Source organism: Heptranchias perlo, chromosome 2 (genome assembly GCF_035084215.1).
Source record: "Heptranchias perlo isolate sHepPer1 chromosome 2, sHepPer1.hap1, whole genome shotgun sequence".
Taxonomy (NCBI): Eukaryota; Metazoa; Chordata; class Chondrichthyes; order Hexanchiformes; family Hexanchidae; genus Heptranchias; species Heptranchias perlo.
In genome coordinates, this window is record NC_090326.1 from 137,091,046 (window position 1) to 137,115,395 (window position 24,350).

Consider the following 24,350-nt stretch of genomic DNA (forward strand, 5'->3'; position numbering starts at 1 on the left):
AGGAGGAGGGGAGGACAGAGATCTTCCCCCCGGCGGGCGGGAAGAAGCGGCCTGCCTCTGCCACCAAGGCCTGGCTCGAGGTGGCACAGGAGGTCACCTGCACCACCAACATATCGCGCACCTGCAGTGCAGGAAGCGCTGCAATGACCTAAGTAGGTCAGCTGAAGTGAGTACACTTACTCATTCCCCTACACTCCGTCTGCCACATCACTGCCCCCACCCCACATCTCCTTCTGCACAGCCAACACTACTCTGTCACATCACTCCTCACACCCAGTCAAACCTCATCCTCATCTTATCTGCACTTACTCACCTCGCCAGTACTCAACCCGCCACTACCACTCAACCCAATCCTCATATAATCTCATGGCTCTATCTCATACTCACCCTCTCATGCATCTTTTTCATGGTCGGCCTCACTCAACCTGCCACTACCTGTGCTGCAGCCACAGGGCATGCATCACATATGTGCAGTAGGCAGCGTCGTGAGCATGAAGGGGATGCACAAGGGTGTTTGAGGGTTTGTCATGGTTTTTACTTATATTTAATTTCTGATCAACTCACATTACATATTATATTGGCACCACTACTGTTATGTCTTTGCAAATCTTGTCTGGTTTGTGCAATAATGCCCTTTCCTGAGGATCACAATGAAGACCCACAACTGATGCCACCCATTGTGTCACTGCAGAGTGGGTGTAGGTGTATTTGCAGGGCTCTTTTGTGCAGACAACTGAGAGACGTCGGCGATGTCCCCGGTGGCACCCTGGAAGGATGCGGAGGAGAAGTTGTTGAGGGCAGTGGTGACTTTGACAGCGACAGGTAAGAAGATGGTGCTCGGGCCAGCCGGGAGCAGCTCAGCATGAAGGAGGCTGCAGATGTCCACGATTACATGTCGAGTGACTCTGAGCCTCCGTGTGCACTGCTGCTCAGAGAGGTCCAGGAAGCTGAGCCTCGGTTTGTGGACCCTGTGGCGAGGGTAGTGCCCTCTGCGACGCATCTCTCTCTGCGGTTGCCCTCCCTCCTGCTGTGCAGGTGGATGTGTCACAGCACTGTGTTGTAGAGATCCACGTGTCAGAGGTAGACGGCGAGGCTGGTGATGCTGTTCGACCTCCGAGGAGGTCATGACTGCAGTTATGGCGGCCCCCATCCGGAAGATGTACATCTGAGGGGGTCCGCAAGGTAGGTACATGTGTCTGGGCACCGGGGTAAGTGTGCAAGTTGGTGAATTTTGTTGTTAGGAGGAGGGTGGTGGAGGCCAAACTTTGTCCAAAGTGACAGAGTGGCCTCCTGCAACAAGTGAGGGTCTCCCCCCACCACCTGTCAAATGGACCTTTGCAGCTGCCACAGGCTGATGGCTGCAACTCGTCCATTTGAACTGGGAGTGTTTCCCCCAGTACGGGAAACAGTCCCAGTTGTTTGCAAAATCCCAACCCTCCTAAAATATCACGTTAATCAGGTCTGTAAACGACCTGAAATACCTAGATAAATACCTTAAGTGGCACCCCGCCGGCTTTAATTGCCGGCGGGAGTCCCACATGCGGGGGCTGCGCGCGCATGTCAGCGCGTCAGTGGGGAACCCGGAAATGGGGCGGGTTGGAGCCGGGCTCCCGACCCGCCCCGGGAATCCCCGATTTTCATAGCCACCTGCCAGGAACGCACCCGATCGCGGGTGATAAAATAGAGCCCATAATCACAGAAACACATCAAAGCCACAGTACCATCCCGCATAAACATACTTCAGGAATGGGAAGCAATTATAACTCTGGTGGCAAAATATGCACATTTTTGCCACAACACATTAACTATTCTGAGTCTTGTGTATATTTTAGTATTTTTTAAAAAGGCTTTAAATTATATCCTTTCTGGGATGAGCAATGCTATAGATAGGGTTGTAAAAAAAATTCAGTATAGATCTGAATTTGCTCTGACGCTCATGCAGCACCATGAAGCAATTTATTGGTGGAAGAATTATCACTGGACTGATCTTTACTTTTATACTCTATGGGCCTACACATAAAACCCAAAATATCAGTAGCCTTTTTTTATGCCTCTATCTACCTGCACTCACACTTTCAAAGAATTGAATATTAGCACCCTTAGATCTACACTCTTCAGTATCTTTTCATACTGCCATTCCTTGCTTTTCCTCCTAAAATGCATCACCTCACACTTCTGCACATTAAATTGCACCCCCCCCCCACCCCACCATTAACCTGGCTATGTTCTTCTTGTTTTTTCACATTTGCTCTTGGATCGTGGGCAACACTGAATCAGTATTTATTGCCCATCCCTAGTTGCCCTAAGGGCATTAAGAATCAACCATGTCATGTGGAAGTGGAGTTATATGTGGGCCCAGCCAGGTAGGGGTGGCAGGTTCCTTTCTCTGAAGGACATTAGCGAACCAGTTGGGTTTTACACAAAGAAATGGCAGCTTTTACGGTGCCAGCCCACATATTACCTTATTTATTGAATTTAATTTCACATCTTGCCATGGTGGAATTTGCACTCAATCTCTGGGTTGCCAGTCCAGTACAATAAGTATTAGGATACTATACCCTATTATACCCCATGCCCAAGTCCAAATCGGATAGAGAGAGAAAAAGAGAAACAGGCAGAGACAGAGATCCCTGAAGATCACCTGTCCAAGCCTTCTCCAATCCGAGCAAAACTCATTAACCCTAATCCGTTATTTCCTGTCCATCAAACAGTGATCTGAAATTATCACCACAAAGTTATGGGACGATCTTGTAGCTTTATTTTTTTATGCAACAGCTCTACTTCTCAACAGTTGCTATTTTAATTTTAAAAAACTTATTCTGAAATTGTCACTTAATATTTGAATTACACTTCACATTAATTAGCCACTTGTGACATCATCAAATTTTTAATTCATACGAGTATATAAACAGCACCGTAAGTTTGCAGATCATAAAATTTTCCTTGTTGACATCTAGATTTCTATCTTAACTATTATATAATTATTTACAGTATTATTCTACAGTATTTTTTAAAATAACATAGATCTGTAATTGTTACTTGTCTTATTTTGGAAAGATTTAAAGAAAATACTAAATGGGGTCTAGCTGATGCAATGGATTAGTCACGGTCCTTTCACCAGATAGACAAGTCTGCTTTATCTGCCAGCTGTAAGGGTTTTAAATTAAACGAGTTTGGGCAGTCTAAATCCTGTTAGTAGAGGGTATGGACTCCCATTACAAAATTCCTCCAATTCAGTACCAAACTGGCAATCTCACTTAGATTTCTCAAGATGGCTAGCACAAGAAGCAGAAAATGTTACACTGGTGCAGTTGGGATGCTCTTCTGAGATTGGAGCAGAGTACAGAGTGCTTTATTCTGCCCCAACTCTGAACTGGTACTACTATTCTTACAATATACCTCTCTCATAGATATCACCCTTGATACCTAGCAAGATGCTGTAATCTTCCTCAATAATAATAAAGTACATAATAAGAATTTTATAAATACTACACCATAGCAGTTTCTATTACTAAATCTTGTTTTTAAATGCAGATACTTACTCCATGGTTTACAGAATCCCCCTGGCTATCATGTTCTTTATTTACAGAGTCTCTTGTCCACCGAGGGGGTTTCCAGCTTCTTTCCTGTGTTCCCTTGTGATAATAGTATGTGCGTCCTGTAGCATCTTTGTGCACCTCCCATTCACCATGGATTTGCATGGGAGGGCTAGTGGGAATTGGGGGTAGGTTAGCTTGAGATATTTTCAAATCCTGCAGATTTGCATACACAGGAGATTCTGGTCTTGCAGGTGAAACTGTCTGCAAAAGTGAAAATGATAACCATTAGTAGACAAATATAATCTGAATTACCTATGCAGCTTGAGAAATGATCATATTTAGGATCTAGAGTGCAGGAATGAGAAAAAACACACAGCCTATCCATTTGCCACAGCCTTTTTTCAATTTGATTATTAAATAAGTAATTTTCTTGCTTTAAATACCTCTTCTCTTCAATTATAATCAACATTATTGTGATAGAATTAGCAAGTCTCATTTCTCATTCTAAGTTAAAAATTGAGCTACCACCAGACAGGAAATCTTATCCAATATTTCTTTCCCCTTGTGGGTGATGCTCCAGGTTCCAATTATTGTGGCTCAGATCAGGAACTCAATAAAGTGAGGAACTGAGCTTACAGCTTCCCACTCTGTAGCACTATGCATTATTGCTCAATGCAGGGAACTGCGACACAACCGCTACCATTTGTTAACAATAAAAAGGATTATGCAGATTTGATGACCTCTCTGGTCGATTTATTTCAAGGGAGACATTTGTTTTGAGCAACTAATTTTCTGGAGTCTGATAAGCATAATGACACAAATCACATTTTGAAAATAAAATAATAGGTAGTATGGGGAAAGACCTGGTCATGACTAATGTTAGAGGCTTTCCCACATTCTGGCATTTCATAGTCAAGTCAGCCAACAGCAATAGGTTGTACACAAACATGGAAGACAGCCTAGGTATCAGAAAGTTATATGTATACTATTCCACAAAAATACGCAACTTGTCAAAAAATACCTCACCAATAATAGGTAGCACACAAAACAAGGCACAACCTTAAATATGATTATGCTAGAAGAGTCAAAATTATAATGGATAACAAAATTTAAAAAAACATCTTGTAATATTACATCATTCCTGACCCATTAAGGGCCACTTTTAATGATACCAAACAGCCCTCACAAAACCACTGAAAACAGCAGCAAGTGGATTTTTGTTCAATTAGCCTACAATATTGGATCAGCCAATTGGCAATGCCATTACAGAAAAGATTTACTCAGAGGGTTTTTTTTAAAAAACATGTGACCTTGGAAAAGGAACTGGCTCAGCAGAATGGAGTTCAGTTTTTCTCACTGCAACCAATGTGACAACCCATTTAAGCAGTTTGCCCTAATCAGCAGGTGCAACAGTGTACGTCACTTTAACTACAGATAAAAGAACGTTTCTTAATGACTAGATTGCATCCTAAATTTATGAACAGACATTTTAAAATTATATAAATAGGCCATTTTCTGGATCGTGTTTCCTTATCGGCTGCATCACACATTACAGAATTGCTTGGCTAACACCTCAAAGTGCCATATATAAGAACAACCAGCATTTATATATATTAACAACCAGCCTTTAACGTAATAAAACATCTCAAGGTGCTTCACAGGAGCGTAATCAAGCAAAAAGTAGTACCGAGCCAAAGAAGGAGATATTAGGACAAATGACTAAAAGCTTGATCAAAGAGGCAGATTTTAAGGAGCGTCTTAAAAGGAGGAGAGGTGGAGGGAGGGAATTCCAGAGATTTGGGGCCAGACGGATGAAGGCACGGCCGCCAACGGTAGGGTGAAGGAAGTAGGCGATGCACAAGACAACAGAGTTGGAGGAAAAGAGTTCTTCGAGGGTTGTAGGGCTGGAGGAGGATACAAGAGATAGGGAGGGTTGAGGCCATAGGAGGGATTTGAACACAAAGAACATCTCCAGACGACATAGTGAGTACAGAGCTTTCCAAAGGACATCAGAAAAGTTAAACTTCTAAAAGCAAGAATCCAATTGCGGCATTAAAACCACACAACCAAAACTTCCTTCTTTGGTTGATGAAAAGAGTATCAGCACCCTGCAGAACACAACCTTGACAACTGCAGTGACACAATGCCAAATGTTGCAATGGAAATACTCAATTTTAAAAAAAGAGGGAGGGGGGGGGGAAAAGCAGTTAAATTGAACAAGCTTTTTATTACCTATCTGTAGTACAGCTTTAGATAACGTGCTCAAATAACAGCACATAAGGATGGGATTTCAACTGATTAAATTTTAAAAATCAATACTTTAGTACTAGTATTTTACTAGTGAAACATATTAAAAGTTGCTTAACTTTTCAGAAAACTTCCAGATAGTTTTGTGTGGCAATATACAGTACATTTACCAAGCTGAAAATTCTGAATAGATGTGTTGCAATTCTATCAATACTGCAACATCCACATAGGAATTTGGATTAGAATCAATAATTTAGAATGAAACTAAGAAAATATTCAATAAGAAAAAGCTTTGCATTTATACAGCATCTCACCATGTCTCAAACATCTCAAGGTACTTTACACAGAACTAATTACTGTGAACTGTGGCACCTGTTATGAAGACAAACACACCAGAACGCATTTTGTGCACAGCGAGATCCCATCGATAGCGGTGAGATAAACACTTAATGATCTGATTTTGGCAATGTTGGTTGAGTGAGGAATATTAGCCAAGACACTAGAGCTACCTGTTCTTCTTCAAATAGTACCATGGAATCTCATGTACAGTTGAACAGAAGACAGGGCCTTGGTTTAGCATCTCATCTAAGGATGGCACCTCCAACACTACAGCACTCCCTCTGTATTGTACAGGAATCTCAACCTATATTATATACTTAGGTCTTGGTGGTAGGTGTTGAACCCACAATCCTCCGAGGCAAGTGTTACCACCTGATCCAAGCTAACAGAAATGATCACTACTTGGCCCCTTCCTTTTCTTCATCTGCATGTTGTCCCTTGGCGCCATCATCTCCAGACACGGAGCCAGCTTCCACGTGTACACTACACTCCATCGCTTCTGTTAACCCCTCCCCTGCCTCTGTTGTCAGACTGCTTATCCAACATCCAGTCTTGAGGCAACAATTTTGTCTAGTTAACACTGGGAAGACTGAAGCCATAGTCTTCAACCCCTGCTACAAGCTCCATACCATTGTGACTGATTACACCTCAAGCATTGTCGCAGGGTGAACCAGAGTGTTGGCAATCTGTGCATCCTATTCAGTCCCGAGCTGAGCTTCCAATCCCATATCCTCTCCCATCACAAAATCCACCTATTTTCACCCATGTAACATCACTGGCCTCCGTCTCAACCTCAGCCTATTCCACTGCTGAAACTCTCATCCATGACTTTGTCATGTCCAGACCCAATGGTCTCGATTTTCACACCCCCGAGCGGGTGCGTTTGTGGCGGGGGGCAGTGAAAATCGGGGATTCCCGAGGCGGGTCCGGAGCCAACCCGCCCACTTCCAGGTTCCCCAGTGACGCGCTGACATGCGCGCGCAGCCCCCGCATGTGGGACTTCCGCCGGCTTTGGTGCCACTTCAAGTACTCATTAAGGTATTTCAGGTCGTTTAGAGACCTGATTAATATAACATTTTAGGAGGGGTGGGATTTTGCAAACACCTGGGACTGTTTCCCGTACTGGGGGAAACACTCGCAGTTCAAATGGACGTGTTGCAGCCATCAGCCTGTGGCAGCTGCAAAGGTCCATTTGACAGGTGGGGGGGGGGGGTGGTGGGGGGAGACCCCCACTCATTGCAGGAGCCCACTCTGTCACTTGGGACAAAGTTTGGCCTCCACCACCCTCCTCCTGACAAGAAAATTCACCAACTTGCACACTTACCCCGGTGTCCAGACACATGTACCTACCTTGCGGACCCCCTCAAATGTACATCTTCCGGATGGGGGCCGCCACAGCTGCAGTCATGACCTCCTCGGAGGACGAACAGCATCACCAGCCTCGCCGGCCACACCTCTGACACGTGGAGCCCCACAACAGTGCTGTGACACATCCACCTGCACAGCAGGAGGGAGGGCAACCGCAGAGAGAGATGCGTCGCAGAGGGCACTACCCTCGCCACAGGGTCCACAGACCGAGGCTCAGCTTCCTGGGCCTCTCTGAGCAGCAGTGCACACGGAGATTCAGAGTCACTCGACATGTAGTCGTGGACATCTGCAGCCTCCTTAATGCCGAGCTGCTCCCGGCTGGCCTGAGCACCATCTTCTTACCTGTCGCTGTCAAAGCCACCACTGCCCTCAACTTCTCCTCCACATCCTTCCAGGGTGCCACCGGGGACATCACCAACGTCTCTCAATCGTCTGCACAAAAGAGCCCTGCAAATACACCTACACCCACTCTGCAGTGACACAATGGGTGGCATCAGTTGTGGGTCTTCATTGTGATCCTCAGGAAAGGGCATTATTGCACAAACCAGACAAGATTCGCAAAGACGTGACAGTAATGGTGCTAATATAATATATAATGTGAGCTGATCAGAAATTAAATATAGGTAAACACCATGACAAACCCTCAAACACCCTTGTGCATCCCCTTCATGCTCACGACACGTTTGCCTTACGCTTCCTACTGCATATATGTGATGCATGCCCTGTGGCTGCAGCACAGGTAGTGGCAGGTTGAGTGAGGCTGACCGTGAAAGAGATGCATGAGAGGGTGAGCATGAGATAGAGCCATGAGATTGTATGAGGATTGGGTTGAGTGGTAGTGGTGGGATGAGTACTGGCGAGGTGAGTAAGTGCAGGTAAGATGAGGATGAGCTTTGAATGGGTGTGAGGAGTGATGTGATAGAGTAGTGATGGCAATGCAGATGGAGATGTGGGGTGGGGGCAGTGATGTGGCAGACGGAGTGTAGGGGAATGAGTAAGTGTACTCACTTCAGCTGACCTACTTAGGTCATTGAAGTGCCTCCTGCACTGTATGCAGGTGCGCGATATGTTGGTGGTGCAGGTGACCTCCTCTGCCACCTAGAGCCAGGCCTTCTTGGTGGCAGAGGCAGGCTGCTTCCTCCTGCCCGCCGGGGGGGGGGGGGCGGGGAAGATCTCTGTCCTCCCCCTCCTCCTCACCCCATCCAATAATACCTGGAATGAGGCATCATTAAACCTGGGAGCAGCCTTCCCCCTGGGCTGCTCCATGCTGTAATTTTTCCTATTTCCTGCAGTATCAGTCAGTGGAGGACTGCCCCTTTAAATAGGGCTCCTCCAGCTGACACTCTATGCTGTGCATGCGCAGTCCGCCCGCTGCGCAGCTTTCCAGCGCGAAACCTGGAAGTACAGGTTAGTGGCTCCAATTAGCCTGCAATTCCGTGCGGAGCACCCTGATTTCACTGGGCGCGTTACCCATGCGCCCAGTCGACCCCCCGCTGCGAACCCGCCGCCCTCCTAATATCGGGCCCAATGATTCTAATGCTCTCCTGACCAAGCTCCCATCCTCCATAAACATCCAAAACTCTACTGCTCATATCCTATCCTGCACCAAGCCTTGGTCTCCTGTCATCCCCATCCTTACTGACCGACACTGGCATCCAGTCCCCGAATGTCTCAAATTTAAAATTCTCATCCTCATGTTTAAATCCCTTCATACCCTTGACTCTTCTTATCTCTGCAACCTCAACCCTACAACTCCCATCCACCCCAACTCTCCATTATTTTGACTTTGGCCTTGTGCATCCCCCCTTCCCCCCCCCCCACCACTGCCACCATGCCTTCAACAGCTTATACCCCACACTCAGGAATTCCCTCCCTAATCCCCTCCACCTCACCAGCCCCTCTTCTCTTTTAAGATCCTCTTTGTCCAAGTCTTTGATCGCCCCTCCTAATATCACCATTTTTGGCTCACCGTCCATTTTTGATTGCGCCTCTGTGAAGCAGTTTGGAACATTTTTCTACATAAAAGGAGCTGCATAAATGCAAGTTATTATTATAGGCACAATATATTGCTCCACACCGCTGAGGAATGCATTCAAATAGGAAGGCTTTATACTGATTTTAAAGCTGGAAATTAAACTGAGGTCAGTACTGTAGAGGCTGATAATGAGATTAAGGAACAAATCAAGCTTGTGAAGCTTCACATTTTAACATCAACTTTGATTTAGCAAACTGGGGAGTTATCCAGATCTTCTTTAAACATTGGAGATTTGGGGATAGAGGTGAAACATTTGAAGCCACCCCATTTAATTTTCCTCTGAATAAAATTGATGCATTTAAGGGGAAGGTATATAAGTACACAAGGGAGAAAGGAATAGCAGGATATGCAGATAGGGTTAGAGGAAGTAGGGTGGGAGGAGGCTGAAACACTGGCATAGATTAGTTGGGCCGAATGGCCTGTTTCTGTGCTGCAAATTCTATGTAATTCTATGTAATGTTTGATGCAATCCAAGTTTAAAGCATGGCCATAAATTCTTTTTAAGCATTCTTTCTGATCAGCTAAGTATTTATTTATTCTACTCAATGTAATTTTCAGTTACATTGACTACATCAGATTAAACTTGTGTGTGTTTGGTCATGTACGATTCAAGTTGGTTACAGTGTGAAATGTAATGGTTAGTGCTATCGACCTAACAATGAGTTTAAATTTGGTTGTGTTGGTAGGTGTGGATAGTTCTTCTGTAAAAAGCTGCTAAGCGGTCTCTTCCCCACCCCCATTTCTATGGATCACGTGTTCTACGCTGCAATTTCTGCAATCTCAATGAAAATAAATCAGTCATCTTCTGTACACTGCTACTGCTGTGCCTTGGACTGAAATAATGTTAAACAAGTACAGCTTTTACATTTTTGGGAGATAAATGATGAATTCTAGGGATTGGGAAACCTAGCATTTTAGCACAACATCCTTTCAATTCATTCTAGACTGAAATGAAAATCTCATCTCTTCGAGGGTTCTTTATGAAATGAATTTGAGCAGATTCAGTCCGATTCCTAGTCAGCAAAGTTCCACAAAATAAAATTGCTCAAATATGACACAAATTAACAATTTCATTCAAAGAGGACATAAAGGATAGGTGAAATTCACAATGGTGCAACAAAAATAACTTGCATTTATATACAGCCTTTAACATAGAAAAACATCCCACGGCGCTTCATAGTGGAGTAAGGAACAAATGGATGCTGAGAAATCTCATTCAAAGAGGCCTTAGGGATGGCTGGTGTGAGGCGGTAAAATTCACAATGTTACAACAAAAACAACAAATTGTAGTTAATAGGCCCAGAATTTGTTACAGCGGGGCATCTCACGGCGTGCCCTGTTAGTTCGACTTGTTCCTGCAACCTTCAGCTCAAAAGTTTTTTGCCCACAAAGTTGCTGGAAGTGTGAGCTGATAACGGCGCAGTGAGGGCAACGGGGCATCTGGGTCCCTGGTGAACAACATAGGAGAAACAGTCTCCTTAACCAATGAGATTAAAGGATTGAGAAATAAACAGAGGAAGGACTGAGAAGGAGGGTGAATTAGAGTGAGTGAGTTCAATGTCAAATCAGGTACAGAAAGAGAAATAAAGAAAGGGAAAGAAAGACTGGATTGAGAGAGAGAAAAAATAGACAGAAAGGAAAAGTAAGAAAAAATTTTTAAAATTTGACATTTTCAAAATCTCCAACACCAATTCACAATCTGAAGGGATGACACGCCACACTTTTAATTGTTCACTTTCTGGACAATAAGTTGATTGGCAATCATTAACAATTATCACATTGTTAAAAGGGTAATTATGCTGTTAATTACTAGACTTAACTTTCTGCGGCGCGTTTAATGGGCAATTAATGTTCAAATGCAGCAGCTTCATGGAAATCACAGGGCGGTTAAGTGCAAGATGCTGTTTTTGCCAAGCTAACAGTGGAACAGTGCAAATCGGCCAGCAATTTGTGGCAATTCGTAAGTCATGTGGTATCGCTTCCTCACCACAAGTTGCTGACCGATTTGCACACTAATAACGGCATGCGTTGTTCACACGCCATTATTTTCTCAGCAAATTCTGGGCCATAGAGCCTTTACTATAGAAAAACATCCCAAGGCACTTCACAGTGGAGTAAGGAAAAAAATGGATTCTGAGCCAAAGAATGAAAACATTAGAAGAGATGAGTTTTGAGGAGAGAAAGGCAGATTAAGGAGGTAATTCCAGATTGTGGAACCTAGGTGGCTGATGGCACGGCAGCAAATGTTGGGGTGAAGAGAAAGGGAATGCACTAATGGGCGGAGTCATAAGAATAGAAGTTGGAGGGGAGGGGGCGGCGACCTTCTAGGGATGGAGAAGGTTACAGAGATAGGGAGGGGCAAGGCCATGGAGGGATTTAAGCACAAAGATGAGCATTTTAAATAAAGCACGAAGGACCGGAAGCCATTCTAGGTCAGTGAGGACAGCAGTGTTAGGCAAACAGGACTTCGCAGATAGGATGTGGTGCACAGAGTTTTGGATGAGCTGAAAGTTGCAGAGGGTGGAAGATGGGAAGCCATCCAGGAGAGATTGGATTAACCGAGTCTGAGCATGTATGAGGTTTCAGAGGATGTTTTTCTGAAATTTGAGTTAATGTACAGTATTGAGGCAAAAAAATAAGCCTTTTCTGTATCTAATATCAGTCACTCCTATCTGACCTAGAGTGACTGATATTAATTATGGCGGAAGTGAAAGTAGAAAAAGTGGTCGGTTTTACTGACTTCTGTCACCTGGATGCCGTAAACAAGTTGCTAAAAGTAGTTTAAATGGTGTCCAAGTCAGACAATCTTACTGTCTCGATAGACTGTTTCCCAGCTGAAATTGTGATTTTGGTCCAAGTTCCCCAACTATTGCGTAGTTCCTTTCATAACATAATATACAGAGTTACTATAGCAGGTTTAACATAAATAAATTCAATAACCTCAAGGCTGAAACAGCTTCCCTGTATGAATGGATGCATTTGCACAAACACTGCAGTTAGTGTAAATGCAGGCCTCAGCCTGACAGCTGAACAAAGTGGAGTGGAGGGAGTTACGCCATATTCTGCTTCCGAGTTAGTTTAAGCCTTCACATCTGAATTACACTCAAGTTTAGTGTCTTGGATGAGTTGCAACTTCCAACGAAACGTTGGGAAGTCCAAATGACATCTTTGGCTTTTGCAACAAACTCTGTACCCTCACCATGACTCCCTCGCCCTCCCCGGCCACTGTTTCAGGCTGAACCAGACTGTTTACATCCATGACATCCTATTTGACCGTGAGCTGAGTTTCTCACCCTATATCTTCTCCATCACAGAGACCATCTACTTCCAAAACTGAGCCTCTCATCCATACCTTTGTCACATCCAGAATTGATTACTACATGATCTCCTGGTTAACCTCCGATCCTCCACTATCCGTAAACTCCTTCTTATCCAAAACTCTGCTGCCTATTTGCTATCCCACACCAAGTCCCACTGACCCATCACTCCATTAGCTCCCAATCCCAACGCTTCAAATTTAAAATTCTCATCCTTCGAAACATAGAAAAATTTACGGTACAGAATGAGGCCATTCGGCCCATCGCATCTGTGCCGGTCAAAAAAGAGCTACCCAGCCTAATCCCACTTTCCAGTACTTGGTCTGTGGCCTTGTAGGTTATGGCACTTCAAGTGCATATCCAACTACTTTTCAAATGTGATGAGGATTTCTGCCTCTACCACCCTTTCAGATGGAGTTCCAGACCCCTACCACCCTCTGGGTGATAACATTTTTCCTCAGCTCCCCTCAAATCCTTCTACCAATTACTTTAAATCTATGCCGCCTGGTTATTGACCTCTCTGCAAAGGGAAATAGGTCCTTCTTGTCCATTCTATCTAGGTCCCTCATAATTTTATACACCTCAATTAAAATCACCCCTCAGCCTCCTCTGTTCCAAAGAAAACAACCCTAGCCTATCCAATCTTTCCTCATAGCTAAAATTCTCCAGCCCTGGCAACATCCTCGTAAATCTTCTCTCTACCCTCGAGTGCAATCATATCTTTCTTGTAATGTGGTGACCAGAACTGTATGCAGTACTCAAGCTGTGGCCTAACTAGTGTTTAATACAGTTCTAGCATAACCTCCCTGCTCTTATATTCTATGCCTCGGCTAATAAAGGAAAGTATCCCGTTTGCCTTTGTAACCACTTTATCTACCTGTCCTGTTACCTTCAGGGGTCTGTGGACATGCACTCCAAGGTCCCTCTCGTCCATACACCTCTCAGTATCCTCCCATTTATTGCGTATTCCCGTGCCTTGTTTGACCTCCCAAATGCTTTACCTCACACTTCTCCGGATTGAATTTCATTTGCCACTTTTCTGCCCACCTGAACAGTCCATTGATATTTTCCTGCAGTCTACAGCTTTCCTCCTCACTATCAACCACGGGGTCAATTTTTGTATCCTTATGTTTAAATTCTTCCATGGCCTCGCCCTTCCCTACCTTCTGTAACCGTCTCCAGCTCAACAACCCCTTTACCTCTGAACGCTCCATTCTTTTGACTCTGACCTTGTGTATCCCTCCCCTTCGCCCCATTCTTAGTGTTGCCTTCAGCTGCCTAGGCCCCACGCTCTTAAACTTCCTCCCTAAACCCATTCACATTTCCATTCTTCATTTAAAATTCATTCTTAAAACCAATCTCTTTGACAAAGCTTTTGCTCACCCCCATTCTTATCTTTCCTTCTTTGCCGCATTGCACATTTTTTCCTTACACCTCTGTGAGGCATCTTGGGATGTTCTTCCACTTTAAAGGTGCTACCTAAGTTTGGTTGTTATTGTTGAAGTAGAAAATGCTTCAGACCAACATTATATTTGGACAGTGAATGCACCGTTAACACTCCCCAAAGAGAATAGATTTTTTTAAAAATAGATTAAAACAACTTCTAACCTGAATCCGCACAAACAAAATCATAAAAATCTCCACTTGAGAGTACCTGACCCCATTCAGTGATCCAGACTCCATGGGCATCAGTGTCACACTGAAGTATTACTGTAACAAAACCTGGTCGCAATTATTAATGATTATTAAAAGGGTAATTTTCACAATACCATATTTGTGCAACTACAGGCTATGGCCTACTGCACATTAATTTTTTGCATTTCAAAGAGGCTGATGTGTCCTTTAGTTAAGTTCAGCCATTAAATGTACAATGTTTTTTCTTGAACAATGCCACCTCATAATTATAAATAAAACTCTTTGAATTTTGATTCCTGCTGACAACGTACTTTAAGTAACATGAAGATATGCTGCAATGCTCAATATCCGTGCAAACACCTCCAAATAAATAGAAGGCCATTATGCACCTGAAACAAAATGGACTGGGATAAGGCTATAACAAATCCAGAGATTTCCATAGTATTTAACAATCACAAAAATTTTAAGTAGTTTATACATTTATAAGTTTAGAATTGTGTTGTGATTAATACACATCTATACTACTTTATAACATATCATAGTAAATCACTTCAAAATTTGGATGACTTACAATTTGAAATCACAGGAGGCGGCCATTCGACCCATCAAATCCACGCTGGCTCTATGCATGAGCAATCCAGCCAGTCCCTCTATCCCGCCCTATCCCCATAGTCCCGCACATTTTTTCATTTCAAGTACTTATCCAGTTCGCTCCTACTAAATGTTCAATTTATACAAGTATCACTTTTGGTATTCAGTGGCCAAAAAGTCTAAAACAGTATGAAAATGTGCTTCAGAAGTGGGATGTAGCTCGAAGAGCATGTGGTTGTCTATGAAAAACTGTGTGGTTTTGTGGTTTTTATTTGGGGTGAAAAATTGCAGCTTTCATTTATTTAAAAAAAACTAAATTAGGGCAACATCAGCTAGATCAGCAAGCAAAATTTATCACTTTCCCCCATTTTCCCCCCAATAAACTCAAGATGTAAAAACAAATTCAGACAGTTAGGAACATCACTTTTGAAGTTAACTCTCAGATTCAAATTTTCAACGAAGGAGGAAAGAGGAGCAAGCTCACACATTTGCACATTACATAATGTTAACTTTCTGACAAAATAACATTTCTGTGATCATTACACATTGATAAAGTGACATGAATAACAAACATAAATTCCACCGATATGCCAATAGGGTTAGATGAAGTAGGGTGAGAGGAGGATCGTGTGGAGCAGCGCAAAACCCGGAAACCAATTAGACTGCGATCGTGTGCGGAGCACCCCGAATTCACTGGGTGCGTTACTCACGCACCCAGTCGACCCCCCGCTGCCAACCCGTCTCCCTCCTAATATCGAGCCCAAAGAGGCTGCAAAGAGATGTAGACAGGTTAAATGAGTGGGCAAGAGGTGGCAGATGGAGTATAATGTGGGGAAATATGAGGTTATTCACTTTGGTAGGAAGAATAGAAAAACAGAATTTTTTTAAATGGTGAGAAACTATTAAATGTTGGTATTCAGAGGGATTTGGGTGTCCTTGTAAAAGAAACACAGAAAGTTAACATGCAGGTACAGCAAGCAATTAGGAAGGCACATGGTATGTTGGCCTTTATTGCCTTACTTGCCTTAGAGGCAGTGCAACGAAGGTTCATTAGATTGATTCCGGGGATATGAGGGTTGAGTAGAATGGGCCTATACTCTCTGGAGTTCCGTAAAATGAGAGGTGATCTCATTGAAACTTATAAAATTCTGAGAGGGTTTGACAGGGTAGATGCTGAGAGATTGTTTCCCCCTGGCTGGAGAGTCTAGAACTAGGGGGCATAGTCTCAGGATAAGGGGTCGGCCATTCAAGACTGAGAAGTGGAGGAATTTCTTCACGCAGAGGGTTGTGAATCTTTGGAATTCTCTATCCCAGAGGGCTGGTCAAGGCTGAGATAGAGTGATTTTTGGACTCTCGGAGAATTAAGGGATATGGGGATCGGGCAGAAAAGTGGAGTTGAGGTCGAAGATCAGCCATGATCTGATTGAATGGCGGAGCAGGCTCGAGGGGCCGTATGGCCTACTCCTGCTCCTATTTCTTATGTTCTTATGTAAACACTGGCATAGACCAGTTGGGCCAAATGGCCTATTTCTGTGTTGTAGATTAAAGTTAAGAGCCTTGGGACATTTTACAATGTTAAAGGCTCTATATAAAATGCAAGTTGTTGTTGTAAATTCTACATAATCAAACTGTGGCTCGCCCGCCCTCTCTCTCTCACTCAATCTGTAGAGGTAACAGGAGACAGGTAAAGGAAACAAATAAAAAGAAAAAAAACTTCATATACTAGCAGCAATGCCCGTCAAGTTTTATTGAAAGCTGATTGGCTTATTCCTATGTTGTCATTCAGCCCCTTGAGCCTGTTCCGCCATTCAATGAGATCAGGGCTAATCTGTATCCTAATTCCATTTACTCGCCTTGGCTCCATATCCCTTAATACCCTTGGCGAGCAAAAATCTATCGATCTCAGATTTAAAATTAGTAATTGAGCTAGCATCTGCTGCTTTTTGTGGGAGAGTTTTCCACACTTCTACCATCCTTTGAATAGAATCATGGACTCATGAGTAAATCTTTTCTGCACTCTCTCTAAGGTCTTCACATCCTTCCTAAAGTGCGATGTCCAGAACTGGACACAATAATCCAGTTGTGGCCGAACCAGTGTTTTATAAACGGTCAACATAACCTCCTTGCTTTTGTACTCTATGCCTCTATTTATAAAGCCCAGGATCCAGTATGCTTTTTTTAAATCACTTTCTCAACCTGTCCTGCCACCTTCAAAGATTTGTGCACATATACCCACAGGTCTCTCTGTTCCTACACCTCTTTTAGAATTGTACCATTTAGTTTATATTGCCTCTCTTCATTCTTCCTGCCAAAATGTATCACTTAGCACTTCTCTGCATTAAAATTTCATCTGCCACATGTCCACCCATTCCACCAGACTGTCTATGTCCTCTTGAAGTTTGTGGAGCAGGCTCCAGGGGTTGTATGTCCTACTCCTGCTCCTATTTGTTATGTTCTTATTACTATCCTCCTCACTGTTTACTACACTTCCAAGTTTTGTTTCATCTGCAAATTTTGAAATTTTACCCTGTACACCCAAGTCCAAGTCATTAATATATATGTAAAAAAAGCAGTGGTCCTGGTACCGACCCCTGGGGAATACCACTGTAAACCTTTCTCCAGTCTGAAAAACAACCGTTCACGACTACTACTCTGTTTCCTGTCACTTAGCCAATTTCATATCCATGCTGCCACTGCCCCTTTTATTTCATGGGCTTCAATTTTGCTGACAAGCCTATTATGTGGCACTTTATCAAATGCCTTCTGAAAGCGCATATACATATCAATTGCATTGCCCTTATCAACCCTCTGTTACCTCATCAAAAAACTCAATCAAGTTAGTTAAACACGATTTGCCTTTACCAAATCCATGCTGGCTTTCCTTTATTAATCCACACTTGTCCACGTGACTGTTAATTTTGTCCCAGATTATCGTTTTTAAAAGCTTCCCCACCACTGAGGTTAAACTGACTGGCCTGTAGTTGCCGGGTTTATCCTAACACCCTTTTTTGAACAAGGGTGTAACATTTGCAATTCTCCAGACCTCTGGCACCACCCCCATATCTAAAGGAGGATTGGACGGTTGTGGCCAGCAACTCTACAATTTCCACCCTTACTTCCCTCAGCAACCTCGGATGCATCTCATCGGGACTGGGGTGACTTATCTACTTTAAGTACAGCCAGCCTTTCTAGTACCTCCTCTTTATCAATTGTTAGCCCATCCAGTATCTCAACTACCTCCTCTTTTACTGTGACTTTGGCAGCAGCTTCTTCCTTCATAAAGACAGATGCAAAGTACTCATTTAATACCTCGGCCATGCCCTCTGCCTCCTTTTTGGACCCTAATCAGCGCCACCCCTCCTCTTACTACGTGTTTACCATATATATGCTAATAGAAGACTTTTGGATTCCCTTTAATGTTAGCCTCCAGTCTATTCTCATACTCGTTCTTTGCCCCTCTTATTTCCTTTTTCACTTCTCCTCTGTACTTTCCACATTCAACCTGGTTCTCACTTGTATTATCAACCTTACATCTGTCATACATTCCCTTTTTCTGCTTCATCTTACTCTCTATCTCTTTCATCATCCAGGGAGCTCTGGCTTTGGTTGCCCTACCTTTCACCCTTTGGGAATGTACCTAGACTGTACCCGAATAATCTCTTTAAAGGACGCTCAGTGTTCGATTACAGTTTTGCCTGACAATTTTGAATTCTGATTTACCCGGGCCAGATCCGCTCTCAACCCACTGAAATTGGCCCTCCTCTAATTAAGTATTTTTACTCTAGATTGCTCCTTCTCCTTTCTCATAACTAAACTAAGCCTTACGATACTATAATCACTGTTCCCTAAAGATTACCCACTGACACTTGCCCCACCTCATTCCCCAGAACTAGATCCAGCAATGCCTCCTTCCTCATTGGGCCGAAAACATACTGATCAAGAAAGTTCTCCTGAACACACTTCAGAAATTCCTCCCCCTTTTTGCCCTTTACACTATTACTATCCCAGTCTATATTAGGATAGTTGAAGTCCACCATTATAAATACTCTATTGTTCTTGCATCTCTATGTAATTTCCCTGCAAATTTGTTCCTCTATATCCTTCCCACTAGTTGGTGGCCTATAGAATACACCCAGTAGTGTAATGGTGCCTCTATTGTTTCTTAACTCTAACCAAATAGATTCTGTCTTTAACCTCAAGGACATTCTCTCTCTCCAGCACTGCAATATTCTCATAAATCAATACTGCCACCCCAATTCCTTTTTTTCCGTCCCAAACTTTCCTGAACACCTATATCCAGAAATATTTAGTACCCAACCCTGCCCTTTTTTGAGCCATTATCACCATTACACCATATTCCTATGTGGCTATTTGCACCGGCAGCTCACCAACCTTATTCACCACACTTCATGCGTTTACACACATGCATTCTAAACCTATCTTAGACCTTCTCATATTCTCTTTTAGCCTGATCCCACGGTGCCATTTCTTACTCTAGTGCTATTTCTCTCTCCAAATCCTTTGTGCACCTTGTTGATCCTTTCTAATGCTGCATCCTGGTGCTCATCCCACTGACAAATTAGTTTAAACCCTCCCTCACAGCACTAGTGAAGCTTTGAGTGGAGAAGTGTTTCTTAACTTCTCTCCTGAATGGCCTGGCTCTGATTTTAAGTGTATGTCCCCTTGTCCTAGGCTCTCCCACCATTGGAAAAAGTTTCTCTCTATCCTATCAATTCTTTTCAAAATTCTAAAAACCTCAACCCCTTAACCTTCTATATTTCAGGGAATACATGCCTAGTTTCTGTAATCTCTCCTCATAATTTAACTCTTGGAGATCTGGTAACATTCTGGTGAATCTGCACTGCACACTCCTTCCATGGCCAATATATCCTCTCTAAGGTGTGGTTCCCAGAAGTGTACGCAGTACGCCAGATGTAGTCGAATCAGGGCTTTGTATAACTGCAGCAAAACTTCCTCCCTTTTATATTCTAGCCCTCTAAATATAAAGGCTAACATTCCATTAGCCTTTTTGATTATTTTTTGTGCCTGACCACTACATTTTACTGATCTGTGCATATGGACCCCAAAATCTCTTTGGACCTCCACTGTTCCTAGCTTTTCACCATTTAATAAATACTCAGATCTATCCTTTTTTGGTCCAAAATGGATGACCTCACACTTACCTGCGTTGAAATCTATCAGCCACAGTTTTGCTCACTCACTTAATCTATCAATGTCTCTTTGTAATTTTATGCTCCCGTCTACACTACTTATGATGCCACCAATCTTTGTGTCATCAGCAAACTTGGATATATGGCTCTCTATTGTGTTATCTAAGTCATTAATAAATATAATGAATAGTTGAGGATCCAGCACAGATCCTTGTGGGATACCAATAGTCATGTCCTTCCAATTCAAGTACATACCCATTATCCCTACTCTCTTTTCTACCGCCTAATCAACCTCCTAATCAGGTCAATAATTTGCCTTTAATTCCATGAGCTTTAAATTTAGCTAACAGTCTCTCGTGTGGAACCTTATCGAATGCCTTCTGGAAGTCCACAGACTTTAGTGACCCTGCCTATTACTTTAGTTGCTGCCTCAAAAAATTCCACAAGGTTCATTAGACATGACCTACCCTTTACAAATCCACTTTGGCTCTCTCTAATCAGCTCAAATTTCTCTAAGTGTTCAGTCAACAATGCATATCAAATAGTAAAGTATTCTGCAGACACAAAAGAAAAATCAGGATAGGGATATGGCCACTAAGGGATACACACGATAAACTCTCAGATAATGACAGCGAAACGACAGAAATATTAAATCATTACTTTGCCTCAGTATTTACCAGGAAGGATAACATGATGGGCATGACATTAGAAGAGATCAAAAAAGATATAAAGACATTTAAGATGGAAGGGGGGAGATAATTGATAAACTAATCAAACTTAGAGAGGATAAAAGCTCTGGTCCGGATGGATTGCATCCATGCATATTAAAAGAGGTTAGGGAAGAGATAGCAGAGGCACTATTCCATAAACGTAAAAATTCATTGGAAAAGGGAATAGTGCCAGAGGACTGGTGGACAGCTAATGTGATTCCTATATTTAAAAAGGGAGATAGAACAAGTCCAGGGAACTACAGACCAATTAGTTTAATGACGGTGATAGGAAAGGTAATCAAATCTTTACTCAAAGATGTAATAGATAAACATCTAGAAATCAAAAATAAAATAAAGAATAGTCAGCACAGATTTCAAAAGGGAAAGTCATGCTTGACCAACCTTACAGAATTCTTTGAAGAAATAACAGAAAGGGTAGACAAGGGTGATGCAGCAGACGTAATATATTTGGATTTTCAAAAGGCCTCCTATAAGGTACCGCAGAGTAGACTCATGACTAAGGTCAGAGAATGTGGAGTCAGGGGACAAGTAGCAGAATGAATAGCAAGTTGGCTACAAAACAGAACACAGAGTAGAGGTTAACATAAGAACATAAGAACATAAGAAATAGGAGCAGGAGTAGGCCAATCGGCCCCTCGAGCCTGCTCTGCCATTCAATAAGATCATGGCTGATCTGATCCTAACCTCAAATCTAAATTCATGTCCAATTTCCTGCCCGCTCCCCGTAACCCCTAATTCCCTTTACTTCTAGGAAACTGTCTATTTCTGTTTTAAATTTATTTAATGATGTAGCTTCCACAGCTTCCTGGGGCAGCAAATTCCACAGACCTACCACCCTCTGAGTGAAGAAGTTTCTCCTCATCTCAGTTTTGAAAGAGCAGCCCCTTATTCTAAGATTATGCCCCCTAGTTCTAGTTTCACCCATCCTTGGGAACATCCTTACCGCATCCACCCGATCAAGCCCCTTCACAATCTTATATGTTTCAATAAGATCGCCTCTCATTCTTCTGAACTCCAATGAGTAGAGTCCAAATCTACTCAACCTCTCCTCATATGTCCACCCCCTCATCCCCGGGATTAACCGAGTGAACCTTCTTTGTACTGCCTCGAGAGCAAGTATGTCTTTTCTTAAGTATGGAGACCAAAACTGTATGCAGTATTCCAGGTGCGGTCTCACCAATACCCTATACAACTGCAGCAATACCTCCCTGTTTTTATATTCTACCCCCCTAGCAATAAAAGCCAACATTCCGTTGGCCTTCTTGATCACCTGCTGCACCTGCAAACTAACTTTTTGATTTTCTTGCACTAGGACCCCCAGATCCCTTTGTACTGCAGTACTTTCCAGTTTCTCGCCATTAAGATAATAACTTGCTCTCCGATTTTTCCTACCATAGTGCATAACCTCACATTTTCCAATATTGTATTGCATCTGCCAAATCTCCGCCCACTCACCCAGCCTGTCTATATCCCCTTGTAGGTTTTTTATGTCCTCCTCACTCTCCACTTTCCCTCCCATCTTTGTATCATCTGCAAACTTTGATATGTTACACTCGGTCCCCTCCTCCAAATCGTTAATATAGATTGTAAAGAGTTGGGGACCCAGCACCGACCCCTGCGGAACACCACTGGCTACAGGTTGCCAGTCCGAGAATGTACCATTTATCCCAACTCTCTGCTTCCTGTTAGATAACCAATCCTCCACCCATGCCAGAATATTACCCCCAATCCAGCGATTCTTTATCTTGAGCAATAATCTTTTATGTGGCACCTTGTCGAATGCCTTCTGGAAGTCCACTGGTTCCCCTTTATCCACCCTGTAGGTTAAAGGTAGCTACTCAGACTGGCAAAAGGTGGGAAGTGGTGTTCCACAAGGATCCGTGCTGGGACCACTGTTGTTCACCATTTACATAAACGATCTGGACTCGGGAATCGAAAGTACAACTTCAAAACTTGCGAACACCAAATTGGGGGGTATAATTAATAATGAGGACTGCAACAAAATACAGAAAGACATTAATAAACTTGCAGAATGGGCATGTAATTGGCAAATGAATTTCAATATAGATAAGTGTGAGGTGGTACATCTTGGTAGGAAGAATAAGGAGGCCACATACTCCTTGAAAAATAAGAGTCTAAATGGGGTAGAGGAGCAGAGGGATGTGGGGGTAGAGATACACAAATCACTAAAGCAGCGACGCAGGTTAATAAGGCCATAAATAAAGTACACCAAGCACTGGGGTTCAATTCTAGAGGGATAGAATTGAAAAGCAGAAAAGTTATATTAAACTTGGATAGAACCTTGGTTAGACCACATTTGGAGTACAGTGAACAGTTCTGGTCTCCATATTATAAAAAGGATGTAGTGGCACTGGAGAAGGTGCAAAAAAAGATTTACGATGATACCAGAACTGAGAGGTTATACCTATCAGGAAAGATTGAGCAGGCTGGGGCTCTTTTCTCTAGAAAAGAGAAGACTGAGGTCTTTAAGATTGTGAAAGGGCTTGATAGAGTAAACATAAAGATGTTTCCACTTGTGGGGAAGTCCAGAACTAGGGGCCATAAATGTAAGATAGTCACTGATAAATCCAACAGGGAATTCAGGAGAAACTTCTTTACCCAGAGAGTGGTTAGAATGTATAACTTGCTACCACAAGGACTGGTTGAGGCAACTAGCATAGATGCATTTAAGGGGAAGCTAGATAAACACGAATGAGAAAGGAATAGAAGGACATGCTGACAGGGTTAGATGAAGTAGGGAGGGAGGAGGCTCGTGTGGAGCATAAACTCCGGCATGGACCTGTTGGGCCGAATTACTGTTTCTGTGATGTACATTCTATGTAATGCTCTATGAACAACGATGGTTCCTTTGTTACTAGGATCACAGTTGTCATCTGTGGAAAGCACACGCTTAAAACTGTACAATGTAGATTGGTATTCATCGAATCATAGAATGATACAGCAAAGAAGGAGGCCATTCAACCCATCATGTCTGTGCAGGCTCTTTGAAAGAGCTATCCAATTAGTCCCACTCCCCCGCTCTTTCTCCATAGCCCTGTAAATTTTTCCCCTTCAAGTATTTATCCAATTCCCTTTTGAAAATTACTATTGAATCTGCTTCAACCACCCTTTTTAGGCAGTCCATTCTAAATTATAACAACTCGCTGCGTAAAAAATGTTTTCCTCATGTTGCCTCTGAAAATAAGGAAATGGCAGACTTGTTGAATAATTACTTTGTGTCAGTCTTCACAGCAAAGAGGATAATATACCTAACAGTCCAGGGAAATTAATAATGAATCAAGGACTGGAATTCACAAAAGTTAAAGTAAGCAAGAAAACAGTATTAGAAAAAAATAATGGCACTAAAGACTGACAAA

At 42.9% G+C, this 24,350-nt stretch overlaps 1 protein-coding gene across 2 annotated transcripts in view; it reads right to left on the bottom strand.

The window, feature by feature from the left end:
* LOC137344474 (rho GTPase-activating protein 12-like) overlaps positions 1–24,350 on the bottom strand; it is a 232,881-nt gene that overhangs the window by 105,443 nt on the left and 103,088 nt on the right. For both annotated transcript variants that reach the window (XM_068007475.1, XM_068007467.1), the window contains exon 3: positions 3,543–3,800. In XM_068007475.1, coding sequence (XP_067863576.1) covers positions 3,543–3,800 — 258 coding nt within the window. The remainder of the gene's footprint in view (positions 1–3,542; positions 3,801–24,350) is intronic.